At 39.2% G+C, this 15,513-nt stretch overlaps 1 protein-coding gene across 15 annotated transcripts in view; it reads left to right on the top strand.

The window, feature by feature from the left end:
• Positions 1 to 12,494, top strand: part of BIVM (basic, immunoglobulin-like variable motif containing) — a 49,697-nt gene extending 37,203 nt beyond the window's left edge. For 6 of the 15 annotated variants that reach the window (XM_051850456.3, XM_070048585.2, XM_017343581.4 and 3 more), the window contains 4 exons: positions 1,473 to 1,605; positions 2,715 to 2,801; positions 7,577 to 7,673; positions 10,819 to 12,494. In XM_051850456.3, the coding sequence (XP_051706416.3) occupies positions 1,473 to 1,605; positions 2,715 to 2,801; positions 7,577 to 7,673; positions 10,819 to 11,112 (611 nt within the window). In that variant the 3' untranslated portion in view covers positions 11,113 to 12,494. Of the gene's footprint in view, positions 1 to 1,472; positions 1,606 to 2,200; positions 2,329 to 2,714; positions 2,802 to 7,576; positions 7,674 to 10,818 lie in introns of those variants that run through there. The other 9 variants (XM_070048588.2, XM_070048583.2, XM_070048589.2 and 6 more) reach the window with 2 other exon arrangements.
• Positions 12,495 to 15,513: the final 3,019 nt, after the last annotated feature.

The following is a 15,513-nucleotide window of genomic DNA, read 5'->3' as shown; positions in this document are numbered from 1 at the left end:
ACAGTATTAAAAAAATTCAAGAATTTTGCTAAAACAATTGTGTATATAAATACCTTTCATATTTACTGAATTTATGATGATTTAAGTCCATCCATTTATATTTGTTCACTATCTTGCTACCTGTCTGTAGTCCAATTCAATTATGAAAATGAAATATTGACTATCTTCTGAGTTTTGGTTCTTGTATTTCTTCACTGAGAGCTGCCCTGAGCTGTCAGTTTTTAAATTATGAGGGGAAGTAAATCAAAAACTGCAGAAAGACTTATTATTTGTCATTATGAAATAAAGATTTTAGTAGAAAAGATTCTGTTGCTGAGTAAGGATGCTCTGGTGATTGTACATGAAATAAAAATCTGTGCAGGTCTAGATGAAATCTAGAGAGTTTAAGCCAGAAATATTACTGTCTTCCTGGGCATGAAAAATTGTGTGTGTGTGAGTGTGTGTGTATAAGAGTGAGAGAGAATGAGAGCGAGAGAGATGGAGAGATGAATGCGGGCTGTATGTCCTTGCTCTCTGCTGCAGTTATTGACCTGCTGTTATTTATGGTCTTCAGCTATTTCAGTGGCCAGAGAATCAATTGTTGAAACTGACTTGCAGGCTTTTATCCACTATTTTTAGGATTTCCAGTTTTAATGGGTGATTTCTTTATGAATATTTTAGTTTCTTCCAGGAGATGCAAGTTAGTGAAACTTCTGTTGATGACTTTAAGTACCAAGTGCTGATAAAAAAAAAGTTGCTTCTTAAAGTAATATTTCTGATATTGGCAGTGATTATGGTTATGGGAAATAGAGAAGGAGGAGGAACTTTGTAAGAGGTTTTTGTGGTACTAGTGCCTGTCTCTGTAGAGATGTTACTGCATCACTTGGCTTGGGAAAGTTGCTCCTCTAGTGTGTGTAATTTTTATAGAAAGATTAAAGTTTTAGTGAGGAAAGTTTGTTGTTGATCCATATACATATGTCAGTGTTCTTTAAATTAGGATGTATGTACTATATATTAATTAGAATGTTTGTTTTTATCTAATTTAAAATTTCTTTTTTATATCCTTTATAAGGACACAACAGTACTGTATGGTGTGTGTAGAGTTTTAAGCAGATGTTCTTAAATTGGGCATGCTTATTCAGAAATTTTTAGGGACTGTTGTGTACAACCAGAAATGTTAAGATCATTCCTACATACACTAGGTACTAGATTTTATAGAATAATTAGATTTCATAGGCAACTATGTATATAAGGTTTTCATAAGGAAAGATATATTTAACTTCTTTAGTCTGAGTTTGAATCTCAGTCCAAATGGTGAAACTGAAAATAACCTCATAATTTTTTGTATGTATCTGTAGCTTCTTCTCATTTCCCCCTCACAGTGTTAGTGTGTTCCAGGTAATGTCTTTCCTGTCTTTAGAAAGTCCTTTGTGTGACATTTAAACAGCGCTTCATGGACCCTCAGTGTGCTTTGTTTTGTTTTGTCCTTGCAGCTTCAGGGGCCTTGTCAAAGTTAATGCATGGATTGAAGGATGAATCTCTGGCTTATATCTATCATTGCCAGAATCATTATTTTTGTCCAATTGGCTTTGAAGCAACTCCTGTTAAACCTAGTAAAGCATTCAGGTAAGCATTTACATATTTTATGTGGATTCTTTACCAGGAAGGTGTGTGGTAGAAAGTGTTTTAAGAAATACACTAAACCTTTAAGAAATGGGAAGACAGTGATACACTTTCCTTATTTAAGGCTACATTTTGAATATTACAGCTTATTCTTTTGCAGAATTGCATTTAGTTCATTGTTCTTTAGTCATTACAAGAGCACACAGTTTGAAAAGTCACTTTTATGTTTATTACAGGAGAGTTGCAAATGACTTTACATATATGTCTGTGTCTTCATCCCATGCTACCCATGAGCAGTGTCAGGAAGATTGCTACGACTGAGTAACTTACAAAGCATCTTACTTTAATGTAGTGGGAAACATGGGATTTAATGGGGTTCCCCCTTTGTCCTGGTTGCAAGGAAGCTCAGAACCAACTTTTATTTCTAATGTCTGGAACAATATTATCTTCATAGTTATATTTGTTTCTTCCTAATCCAGAGTTTCTATTTTATTAACTATATATCTTTACATGCAGGTAAACTTGTATCTGTTTGACAGAGACGGTCCCTAAAACACAGAGGGTGGCTGAGTTTTAATACTTTTTTTTTTCTCCTTAGCAAGTTTTCTTCATGATGGGCTGAGCTAATGCTAAGGTAATTACAAGCAAAGGGAGAAGTGTTCTAGTTAAGAATTGGTGAAAACAGAAGCCATGAACATGAGGTACCTCAAACAGTTCATGGAAAAATGGAATTAAAAGAAAGATTTGCTTCAAAACAATTTTTTTAAATTCACATTATAGTTTTTCCATACCATGTGTTTTCCATGATCTCTTTGAACACTCCTTTGAGTAAAGATACTGGCAGGCATGGCCACCTCACCCAGGTGAGATGGTGACTGAGAAGAAGAAGAGACAATGTGACCCTCTTTAAAGGAGAGCTGAAGGTTGGGCAGGAAGAACATGGCTTGGTCATTAGAGTAGGATGGGTTTTTTTGGGCCAGAGGCCTTATGGAGATTACTCCATGTACTAAAGATATAAACTTTTATATATCTTCCACTAATATGCAGTTGAAGCAGTCTATTCAAGGGAGTGAATGACTTACTAAGCTTACTGTGATGTGTGTTATATTTAGCAGGGGTCCTCTCTCATCACAAGAAGTAGAATACTGGATTTTAATTGGAGAATCAAGTAGAAAACATCCTGCCATTCACTGTAAAAAGTATGTTTAATTCTCATTTTTTGAAATGTAGATTATAATTGTATAATTAGATGAGTTTTGATAAATGTATACACTGTTTAATCACCACCCCACTCAATGCATGGTACCTTCTTATGATCATATCAAGCACCCTCGTTTTCTATTTCTGTTAATACCCATAGACAAACTCCATTTTGATTTCTATCACCATAGGTTTCCTTTGCTTGTTCTTGAATTCTATCCAAATGCGATTATACAATATTATTTTGTGCTTGCTTATTCATTGAGGTAGCATTTTTATTTCTGCATTGTCCCATGTATATCAGTGGTTTATTCCTATATCAGTGAGTATTGTTCTTTATATGGGTATGCCACAGTTTGTTTTCCTTTTGCTGGTTGATGGATATTTGGATTGTTTTGAGTAGTGGTTTATTGTGAATGAAGCTTTAGGAACATTAATGTGCATTTCTTTTTTTAAAAAATATTTATTTATTTGAAAGGCAGAATTACGAAGCAGAGGCTGAGATCAAGAGGTCTTCCATCTGCTGGTTCACTCCCCAAATGGCTACAGTGGATGTAGCTGGGCTGATCTGAAACCAGGAGCCTGGAGCTTTTTCCAGGTCTCCCACATGGCTACAGGGGCCCAAGGACTTATACGATTTTCTACTGCTTTCCCAAGCTATAACAGAGAGCTGGATTGGAAGTGGATGAGCCAGGACTCAAACTAGCACCCATATGGGCAGCTTTACCCACCATACCACAGTGCTGGTCCTGTACAATTCTTAAAGAAAATTATGTACTTACTTTGTTATAATATAATTCATATATCATGAATTCCATTTTTAAAAAATGTACACTTCATTGTATTTTAGCATAGTCATAGAGTTGTGTACCAATCAGCACTATCTAATCTAGAACATTTTCATTCCCCCTGAAGAAAACACATACCCATTAGCAGTCACTTCCCATTGCTCCAGACTGGCAACCACTAGTCTACTTTCTGCTTGTATGAATTTGCCTGTTCTCCACATTTCATATAAATGGACTCATGTAATATATAGCATTTCATGCCTGGCTTCTTTCACTTAATGTAACATTTTCAGGGCTCATCCATCTTGTTTTTTTGGCTCAGAATGTCATTTCTTTATATAGACAAGTAATTTTCCATTACATGGATATACTATATTTTGTTGTACAGTCCTTTTTAAGTATTAATGTTCTATTTCTTCCTGGTAGATTTATAGGCATGGAATTGCTAGATTTATAGGATAGCTGTGTTTTTAAAAAACGATGAGGGGTCGGTGCTGTGGCATAGTGGGCAAAGCCACCACGTGCAGTGCCAGCATCCCATATGGGTGCCGGTTCGAGCCCCAGCTGCTCCACTTCTGATCCAGCTATCTGCTGTGGCCTGGGAAAGCAGCAGCAGATGGTACAAGTCATTGGGCCCCTGTACCTGTGTCAGAGACTTGGAAGAAGCTCCTGGCTTCTGGCTTCGGATCAGTGCAGCTCCAGCTGTTGTGGCCATTTGGGGAGTGAACCAGTAGATGGAAGACTTCTCTCTCTCTGCCTCTGCCTCTCTGTAACTCTGCCTTTCAAATAAATAATAAATATGAAAAATGATGAAAAATATCTCTAAGGTGGATTTACCCTTCTGATTAAGAAAAGTTCTTAATTTCAGTTGTCATGTTTATCCATTTTATTCTTTTGATTAGTAGTATTTTGTGCCTGTTTAAGAAATTTTTGTCTACTCCAAGAGCTAAGATAGTGTTTCCTTCTAGAAGCTTTATAGTTGTGTTTTTAATGTTTGGGCATGGTTTGAGGTAGAGGCCAATTTTGATTTCCAGCCCCCCCCCCCCCACCCCGCCGAGGTTTATGCAGCTACATTTGTTTACAGAAATTTTCTTTTCCTTATATAATTTCTCTGGTACCTCTGCAGAAAACCAATTGACCATATATGAGATCTTCAAAATTCATGCAAAAAGTCTATTGTGAAAAACTATGTATGACTTTTTTTTTTGCATCAAAATAAACTTAGATTTTAATTCACGCTTTCCATGAAATTTTGAAGTACCCATGTCTGTGTTGTCTGGACTCTGTTCTACTGATCTAGTTGTCTGTCCATACACCAATACAACACTGTAAATTGCTGTATGTTATACCAAGTCTTGAAAGTAGGTGGTGTGAGTCCTGTGAGTTCTTCTTCAGGATTTTTTTGGCCCTTCTAGAAACTCCTTTTTCAGAAAAATTTCAGAATTTGTCAATTTCGGCTAAAATACCTGTTGAGATTCTAATTAGGATAGAATTTAATGTTTAGTTTGGGGAGAGTTAACATCAGAATGATATATGATCTTCCAGTCTGTGAACATGAACTGTATTTCTACTTGGAGCTTTTTTTTTTTTTTAAACTTTTATTTAATGAATATAAATTTCCAAAGTACGACTTATGGATTACAATGGCTTCCCCCCCATACCGTCCCTCCCACCCACAACCCTCCCCTTTCCCACTCCCTCTCCCCTTCCATTCACATCAAGATTCATTTTCTATTATCTTAATATACAGAAGATCAGCTTAGTATACATTAAGTATGGATTTCAACAGTTTGCTCCCACACAGAAACATAAAGTGAAAAATAATAGATGATTTTTTTTTAAATGATGATGAAATCAGAGCAGACCTATTGTCATGTTTAATCCCAGTGAGAGTCAAGTTGGGAATTGATAATTTCTTTTTTTTTTTTTTTTTACAGAGGATCAGTTTAGTATGCATTAAGTAAGGATTTCAACAGTTTGCACCCCCATAGAAACACAAAGTGAAATATATTGTTTGAGTACTCGTTATAGCATTAAATCTCAATGTACAGCACATTAAGGATAGAGATCCTACATGAGGAGTAAGTGCACAGTGACTCCTGTTGTTGACTTTACCAATTGACACTCCTGTCTATGGCATCAGTAATCTCCCTATGCTCCAGTCATGAGTTTCCAAGGCTATGGAAGCCCTCTGAGTTCTCCGACTCTTATCTTGTTTAGACAAGGTCATAGTCAAAGTGGAGGTTCTCTCCTCCCTTCAGAGAAAGGTACCTCCTTCTTTGATGACCTGTTCTTTCCACTGGGATCTCACTCGCAGAGATCTTTTGCCAGAGTGTCTTGGCTTTCCATGCCTGAAATACTCTCATGGGCTTTTCAGCCAGATCCGAATGCCTTTAGGGCTGATTCTGAGGCCAGAGTGCTATTTAGGACATCTGCCATTCTATGAGTCTGCTGAGTATCTCACTTCCCATGTTGGATCACTCTCCCCTTTATTTACTCCATCGGTTAGCGTTAGCAGGTACTAGACTTGTCTATGTGCTCCCTTTGACTCCCAGTCCCTCCACCATGACCAACTGTGAACTGAAATTGATCACCTGGAACAGTGAGATGGCATTGGTACATGCCACGTCGATGGGATTGAATTGGAATCCCCTTGTATGCTTCCAACTCCACCACTTGGGGCAAGTCAGCCTGAGCATGTCCCAAATTATACATCTCTTCCCTCTCCCATTTCCACTCCCATGTTCAACAGGGATCACATTTCAGTTAATTTTCAACACTTAAGAATAACTGTGCATCAATTACAGAACTAAACCAGTCATATTAAGTAGAACAGATAAAAAAAACTACTAAGAGGGATAATGTATTAAGTTGTTCATTAACAGTCAGGGCTATGCTGATCAAGCCACCGTTTCCCATAGTGTCCACCTCACTCCAACAGGTTTCCCTCTTGGTGTTCAGTCAGTCGTCACCGATCAGGGAGAACATATGGTATTTGTCCCTTTGGGACTGGCTTATTTCACTCAGCATGATGTGTTCCAGATTCCTCTACTTGGAGCTTTAATTTCTTTTAGCATCACTTTTTATTTTTCAATATAGAGTCCTACATATCTTTTATTAAGATTTTTCCTATGTGTGTTGTAATTTTATTTTTTAAATATTTAATTTTTCAGTTATTTGTTCTATATAAATATGTAATTGATACTTCTATATAGACTTTGACTCAATCATCATTTTAAAATTAATTAATTAATTTGGAAGTCAGAGAAACAGAAACAGAGAAATATAGTCTATCCACTGGTTCATTCCCCAAAAGCGTACAACAGTTGGGGCTGGGCCAGGCTGAAGTCAGAAGCATGGAAATTAATCAGGGTCTCACACATGGATGTCAGCATCCCAAGTACTTGAACCATCACCTGCTACTTCAAAGGGTATGCATTTATAGGAAGCTGGAATGGAAAGCAAGACCGTGAATCAAACCAGGCACTCCTATATGGGATGTGGGCATCCCAAATAACATCTTATCTGCAGTACCTAACACCTGCCTCCAACTCATATACCTCTACTAAATGTACTTATTAATTTCAGTAGTTGTTTGTAATCCCCTCGGATTTTCTGCACAATCATTTTATCTGTTAATGAAGTTGTGTTAGTGTTTAATTGCTTTAAAAATTTTTTTAAGGTCTATAAAGAAAATATGGCATGTTGCTGCTTTACCCTGAAAGACGTCATCTAGTATGTTGACTTAATGTTTTACAGGAAAGCAACCAATGTTAAACTGAGAAAGTTGGTAATAGTTTGATAAACACAACTCCCATAAAATCAAGAAGTAATTAAAGATTAGTAGATGGTACAGTGCTGAGAAATGAGAATTATTGCCAATTATTGTTATAATAATATGGTAGCAGTTGGCTCATATGATCAGTTCTACTAGAGTGGTACTTTGGATCTAAAGGAAATTGTGCTTTATCTTCTTAATCGTACAGATGGGCAGATATTGTTACTGATCTAAACACTCAAAATCCAGAATACCTAGATATCCGGCACCTAGAGAGAGGGCTGCAGTATCGAAAAACAAAGAAGGTAAGAACACGATTGTATATGAAGGCATTTTGCAATTAACCAAAGTGCAGTATTCAGCACTCTGAATGATGATCTAGTATAGATCATCTTAGAAAAGTGAAAATTTTTATTTTTAAAAGTTTCTATTTTATTTATTTGAAAGGCAGATTGACAGAAATTGAGGGAGGGAGGAAGGGAGAGAGAGAGGGAGAGAGGAAGAGAGAGAAAGAGAGAGAGAATCTTTCATTTGATTCATTCCTCAAATAGCTGTTTCAATGGCTGGGGCTGGGTCAGGTCAAAGCCAGGAGCCTGAAGCTCTATCCAGGTCTCCCAACATGAATGGCAGGGGCCCAACTACTTGGGCCATTTTCCTTCTACCACTTTCCCAGTGCATTATCGGGGAGCTGGATTGGACACAGCAGCCAGGAGAACTGGCACTCTGATATGGGATACTGAGATTGCAAGTGACAGCCTAACCCATTGTGCTATAACACTGGTCCTATGAAAATTATTTTCACAATTCAAGGGTATCTTTTTTCAAAAATTTGAGACAGAGAAATGAGGGGTAAAAGGAGGGAGGGAGGGAGGGAGACAGAGAGAGACAGAAATATGAGAGAATACTTCCACCTACTTATTCACAAATGTGCACAATGGCTGGGACTGAAGCAGGAACCAGAAACTCAGGCTAGGTCTTCCATTTGGGTAACAGAAATCCAATTACTTGAGCCGTCACTGCTGTCTTCCAGGGTCTGCATTAGTAAGAAGTTGGAGTCAGGAGCCTGAGCCAGGAATTGAACTCAGGCACTCCAGTGTGGGTTGTGCATATCTTAATTGGTGTCTTAACTGCTAGGTCAAATGCCTGCCTCCAGATGTATGTTTAAAACTCAAGGGAATGGTACTGAGTACTGGAATGATAGCAGCACCCACACAGTTATCAACATCTCTCACTTTTTGGGAGTTCTATGTTCTTAGCTGTCCTTTTGTTTACTTCTTGTCCTTTTGTTTACTTCATCTTTTTTTTTTTTAAAAAAAGATCTATTTATTTACTTTGAAAGTCAGAGTTACACAGAGAGAGGAGAGGCAGAGAGAGGGAAGGGAGGGAGGGAGGAAGAGGGGAAAGGGGAAAGGAAAGGGAAGGAAAGGGAAAGGAAGGGAGAAGTCTTCCATCCACTGGTTCACTCCCCAATTGGCCGCAATGACTGGAGCTGCGCAGATCCAAAGCCAGGAGCCTGGAGCTTCTCTCAGGTCTCCCACGCAGGTACAGGGGCCCAAGGGCTTGAGCCATCTTATACTGCTTTCCCAGGCCATAGCAGAGAGCTTGATCGGAAGTAGAGCAGCCAGGTCTCGAATTGGTGCCCATATGGGATGCTGGCACTGCAGGTGGCAGCTTTACCCACTACGCCACAACATCGGCCCCAGACAATCATCAATTTATGTCTCCCTTTCAGTTTAGATTGAGAATGACTTGCTACAGGTCCACTTCCATAGTCACGACCCAGCTTGGGTGAAATTAATTGTGGCTGTGAAGCAAAGCCTTGTGTACAAATAAGGCTGTAGGGACTTGCTCCCCAGAGAAGAGTAGATATATACTGTAGATTTAGTAGATGTCCCATTGTCATAATCCTACTAAATATAAGTGAAGAATAGGCCGGCGCCGTGGCTCACTAGGCTAATCCTCCACCTTGCGGCGCCGGCACACCGGGTTCTAGTCCCGGTCGGAGCGCCGGATTCTGTCCCGGTTGCCCCTCTTCCAGGCCAGCTCTCTGCTGCGGCCAGGGAGTGCAGTGGAGGATGGCCCAAGTGCTTGGGCCCTGCAACCCATGGGAGACCAGGAGAAGCACCTGGCTCCTGCCTTTGGATCAGTGCGGTGCGCTGGCCACGGCGGCCATTGGAGGGTGAACCAATGGCAAAAGGAAGACGTTTCTCTCTCTCTCTCTCTCTCTGTCCACTCTGCCTGTCCAAAAAAAAAAAAAAAAAAAAAGAAGAATAGGCAACAGAGAAATGGATATGACATTAGTGTTTGAATGAGGCATATGGAAAGATTACAGGGTGTGTTTAGTGACTGGGACCCAGCAATCATGGCTTGGCCAGACTGCAGTCAGGAGCCTGGAACTCCATCCAGGTCCTCTACGTGGGTGGTGGTGACTTGAGTCATCACCTGCATATTGGCGGAAATGCTGGCAGGAAGTGGAGTAGCATGGACTCAAACTGGACATCCAGTGTGAGATGCAGGCATCCAGAGCAACAATTTAATTTCTGTGCCACATGTCTGCCCTTAGAAGGAAGCTGTCCAACCCAGCTTCGATGGGTTGCCTCTACCTATTTTTGGAAGGAGTATACATTCTTATCAGGACATCTCAAATCTCCTCTAGACTGACTAATCACTTCATTTCATCAGTCAGCAGAGGCACAAGTATGAACCAAGCTTCCCATCATCTGTAAGATCCATAGATCTGTTTCCCCTGCATCTCCTGGGAAGCCACAGCATGAAACACTGGTTATGGTCCCTCACCTACTATAATTTTTGCTTCTGTGGACTGTTTGCAGGTCCCTGATATAACAGAGAACTGGAAGGGCTTGTGAGTAGTGTGGACACGGGTGTTCTTGTTCATAATCCAGGTGGCCTTGGTGTTGGCCTAGCTGTTCATGCTCTAGGAATCTCACTTTCATCACTTATAAAATAAGATGTTGGACAACAGGAAGGTAAAGGCAAAAAGGACTTTCACTTTACTTCATGTGACTCAATTCAGTTACTCTCATTTCCCTTTTCTTCTTTTCTAGATGAGCATGTGCTAACTTCTAAATAAAAAACAGAAAAAAAAAAAATGGAGTGGGACCAATGTTATGGCACAATGGGTTAAGCCGCCACTTGGCAATCTCAGTATCCCATATCAGAGTGCCAATTCTCCTGGCTGCTCTGCTTCCAATCCAGCTCCCCGATAATGCACTGGGAAAGTGGTAGAGTGAGTGGTAGAGGGGGCATATATTTGGGGAGGTGTTTTCTTCTTTGGACATTATTATATTTGTAAAGATGGAAAGATGCAAGATAATGTGCTCCTGATTATGTTTGAAAGGAAAAGTAGTTTTTATGCAAGTGAAGACAATCCATAGGATCCTACAAATTGCTATAACTTCCCTTTTTTTCTTTATGTAACTTTTTTCTTAGGTCGGGGGGAATTTGCATTGCATCATAGCATTCCAGAGACTTAATTGGCAAAGATTTGGCCTCTGGAGCTTTCCATTTGGAAACTTAAGACAAGAATCACAACCTCCAACACATGCCCAGGGAATTGCTAAATCTGAGAGTGAAGACAATATCTCCAAGAAGCAACATGGGCGTCTGGGCCGATCCTTCAGCGCTAGTTTCCATCAGGACTCTACATGGAAAAAGATGTCAAGTATCCATGAGAGAAGGAACAGTGGCTACCAGGGCTACAGTGATTATGATGGGAATGAATGACTATGCTGGGTACTGAACAACTGGTGTTGTACATGTAACTGTTATATACAGGACTGTATTAAGACAGTAGATTTTATTGTTTATATTAAATAGAAACAGATCTTGTGGTATAAAACCTAATCTTGTAGTTCTCCAGTAAATAATCTTGTATTTGATTGTGCTGGGCAATTTCAGATACATAAGTAGATAAGCACAGATTATTGTCCTTTTAAAGTTTAATAATATATGAACAGTCTGGATATTTCACAAAATCCAACAAAACTATAACTGCTGTGTAAACAAATCAAACAAAATTAACAGCATAAAATTTGCATACTTAAGCATGAAGTGATTTGTTATAACTTGATCCCTAAACATTTGTTAAAGACAGTTTTATTCTTAGGATCAAGGTGTAAGTTGCCATCCACCCATAAAAATTGGGGACTGTCAATTTCTAGTTTTTGCTGATGGTTAAAACTCATTTAAAATTAGTGAGTCTAGTAGTTCATTTGCTTATATCGGTATCTTGCCTGCCTCATTTATTTCCTGATTAATTTTCTCAGGATTTTTGATAGAGGGGCAAAAGAAAAAAACATTCAAGAAACTGATTTTTTTTTCCTACTGGTGCAAGTGGATAACTTAGTTCATTGATTCAGATATTCTTGACTTGATATGTTGTTATCAAATACAGACAGAAATTGTAGGTCTTGAAAGACATCTCAAGTCTAAAATTAACTTTTGTTTTAGAGATAGAGTAAAACAAGTAACATCTGTAGTTTTTATATCCAATGTAACCTGTGAAACAAGATCTTTTGATACTTGATTGGTCCTTCAATATGGAGTCATACGTTGAAAACAGCATTGAAGATGCATTAGGAATGCAGAAAGAGGACACTACCCATACTCCAAATCTGAGCTGTTTCTTTTTTCATAGCATATAGATGATTAGCTGTTTGAAATGAGTATTAAATATCTGAAAAGTGTGGCTTTCATATATTTGAGCTCTCTAGCTGCTGTTTTTCTTCTGCTGCCAGCTGTGACTCAAAAATAATTAGAATCTGTTCTTTCCTTTCAGGGTCTTGTTTGAGGACTCAAATCAGTAACTTGTTGATTACAAGGTGCTGAATATGTTGGTAACCATATCGCAATACACCTCAAGGAGAGGGTTCAGATTTTTATTTTTAAAATATTTTGTTTTCTCTTGAATTTTATATCCATTTATCCACTCATACATACCTAGCCTACAGAAGGGAATATATATGTGAAATGGTCATTTTTCTGAAGAGACTATTTTGCTTGCAATGCAAATGACTGAAAGATATTTGTAGGTTGTCAATTTTGTTACTTCATACTGGAACTTTTAAAACGTTTTCATCTAATAAAGTTTTGTTTTCTACTTTTAATCATGTGAGTTTTTTTTGTCTTTTTTTATTTAAAGTTTTTATTTAATGAATGTATTTTTCATAGGTACAACTTTAGGAATATAGTGGTTCTCTCCTCCACACCCGCCCTCCCACCCTGACTCCCACCTCCCTTTCCCGTCCCCTTCTTCATTATGGTTCATTTTTAGTTTGATTTTATATCCAGAGGACCAACTCCATGTTAAGCACTGATTTCAACAGTTGGCACCCACACACACAACATATAGAGTACAGTTTGAGAATAAGATTTGCAGTTAAATCTCATAGTTGAACTCATTAAAGAATGGAGGTCCTACGTGGGGAGTAAGTGCACAGTGACTTTTGTTGTTCCTTTAACAATTAACACTCATTTATGACGTCAGTGATCACCCAAGGCTCTTGACATGGGCTGCCAAGGCAATGGAAGCCTTTTGTAACCAGATTCCATCAGTATTTGGACAAGACCATAAGCAAAGAGGATGTTCTCTCCTCCCTTCAGAGAAAAGTACATCCTTCTTTGATGGCCCCTATGTGAATGTTTTTGCACGTTTATTTTAGGTAGGGAGTACCTGCATAACTTTGAAGTACATGGTAACTTATCACTTCTGTCCAACTAGTGTTAGAAGAAATCACCTTGAATCTTACTTTTATAATCAATGAAACAATACACAGACTATAATTTTAGATTCTTATGTTACTTTATAATAAGAAACAATATTTGATTCTTTTTCTTTTTATTTGAGAGGTACAGTTACAGAGAGAGGGTGAGACAGAGAGGGGTCTTCCCTCCACTAGTTCACTCCCTACATGGCCACAACAGCTCGAGCTGGGCCATTCTGAGGCCATGAGCTTCACCCAGGTCTCCCATGTAGGGAAAGTTAAGATTAATTTTTCTGTGATTTTTTTCTCATTGGTAAAATGGTTTTGAAAAATAAGCTATTACATGTAGTATTACATGTAGTTTAGATGTTTCTTATAGATAGTGCTATTTATGTGCTTACTAATACTCCTTTAGATTTTTTATTCTTTAGATTCTTTATAATGAGCTCTTTAATCAGCTTCTAAAGGAGATAATACCTTTTAAATCAAACATACAGTCCTTAGTTGCTCTTCCTTCAAAAGTATTTCATATTTAAGAAATGTCGCTGTGGTTTTCAAAGGATGTAGAGGCCAGCGCTGCGGCTCAATAGGCTAATCCTCCACCTGCGGCACTGGCACCCCGGGTTCTAGTCCCGGTTGGGGCACCGGATTCTGTCCAGGTTGCCCCTCTTCCAGGCCAGCTCTCTGCTGCGGCCCGGGAGTGCAGTGGAGGATGGCCCAAGTCCTTGGGCCCTGCACCCCATAGGAGACCAGGAGAAGTACCTGGCTCCTGGCTTCAGATCAGCGCGATGCGCTAGCTGTAGTGTGCTGGCTATTGGAGGGTGAACCAACAGCAAAAGGAAGACCTTTCTCTCTCTCTCTCACTGTCCACTCTGCCTGTCAAAAAAAAAAAAAAAAAAAAAAAAAAAAAAAAAAAAGGGTAGAATGCTCACGGTCACGGATAAAGAAACTTCCTAGGATCACAGGGTGACTTAGTTTGCTAGTACCGCTATAACAAAATGCCATATACTGTGTGGCTTCCACAAATGTATTTTGTCACAGTTCTGGATGCCAGCAATCCAAGATCAAGGTCTTGGCAGGCATGTTTTGATTCTTCTCTCCTTGGCTCACGTCTGGCCGCCTTCTTAATGTATCCTCATGCGGGCTTTTCTGTGTGTAGGCATCCCTGCTCTGTCCCCAACTGTACAAATTTCCTCCTCCTATAAAACACCAGACAGGATTACAGCCCACTCTAATGCCCTCATTTTAGCTTAATTACCTAACTTCAAATACAGTCATACTCTGAGGTACTAAGTTAGTAAAGCTTCCACTTAAAAATTTTGGAGGAGGATGAAATTCAAGCTACAAGATGTTATTTGATGGCTCAGATGAGAACTGAAGTAACATTTGTCAAAAGTAGATTCTTTTGGCAGAGTAGAGCTTTATTTGTATTTATTTGAAAGGGAGAGTGATGGAGGGAGGGAGAAATAATGAGATTTTCAAACCACTGGTTTACTCCCAAATACCTGCAACACCAGAGGTAGGCCTGGTTGAAGCCAGGAGCCAGGAATTCCATCTGGCATCTCCTACATGGTTGGTAGGAACCTATTAGAGCCATCATGTACTGCCTCCCAGGGTGCACATAGCAGAAAGCTAGATCAGAAGTGGAGGTGGAACTCAATCCCAGGCCCTCTGATATGAGATGTAGGTGTCCCAAGTGGTGGCCTAACCTGCTGCGCCACAACATCTGATCCTGGAGCGCTTTAGACTGGAGACCTGCCTCAATTTATGGACAGTATTTATGGAACTCCTGTTAAGCGTCAGAAGTGGAGGAAATAACAGTCAAGCTAGCTCTTGGTTTGAGTAGGTTTAGTTTGCTGTGAGGCAAAGACTGAATAGGCAATAAAATTACTATTATGGTTTGAAAATGATTTGCTTCCAGAACTTATGCAGGACTTTAAGTCCCAAAGCCCCATGTTAATGATATTAAGAGAATGGAAACATAATTCAATTACGGTACTTAGAAGGTGGGCCTTGTGGGAGATCCTAAGGTATTTGGGGGCGTGCCCCTGAAAGGTAGTTCTGGTTTGAGGATTGGTTATAAAAGCCTGAGTTGGGCCCAGCCACTCCATTATTCTGTTCTCTGGTTCACCAAGCAATTCTTTACCGCTCCCCCACTGCAACACTCATTAGAGACTAAACCAGTGTTGAACAGGGTCACTCAGTCTTGGATGTGAATTTTCAAAACTGCTAGCTAAGCAAATCTTTTCTGTTTTAGAAAGTTAGTTACAATAACAAAAAGCTGACCAATGGTAAATACAACACTTTTCTAGGGATTATTTTACACATGGAGAAAATGCACAATGTGCTTTGTCAGAATTATTCCTGATAGAAAACTGATTTTGACTACATTGATTAAACAGGCCTACCATTAACCAACTAT

Source organism: Oryctolagus cuniculus, chromosome 9, assembly GCF_051225735.1.
Source record: "Oryctolagus cuniculus isolate XC-2025 breed Fujian yellow rabbit chromosome 9, ASM5122573v1, whole genome shotgun sequence".
Taxonomy (NCBI): Eukaryota; Metazoa; Chordata; class Mammalia; order Lagomorpha; family Leporidae; genus Oryctolagus; species Oryctolagus cuniculus.
This window is presented reverse-complemented; position numbering and strand designations above follow the sequence as displayed.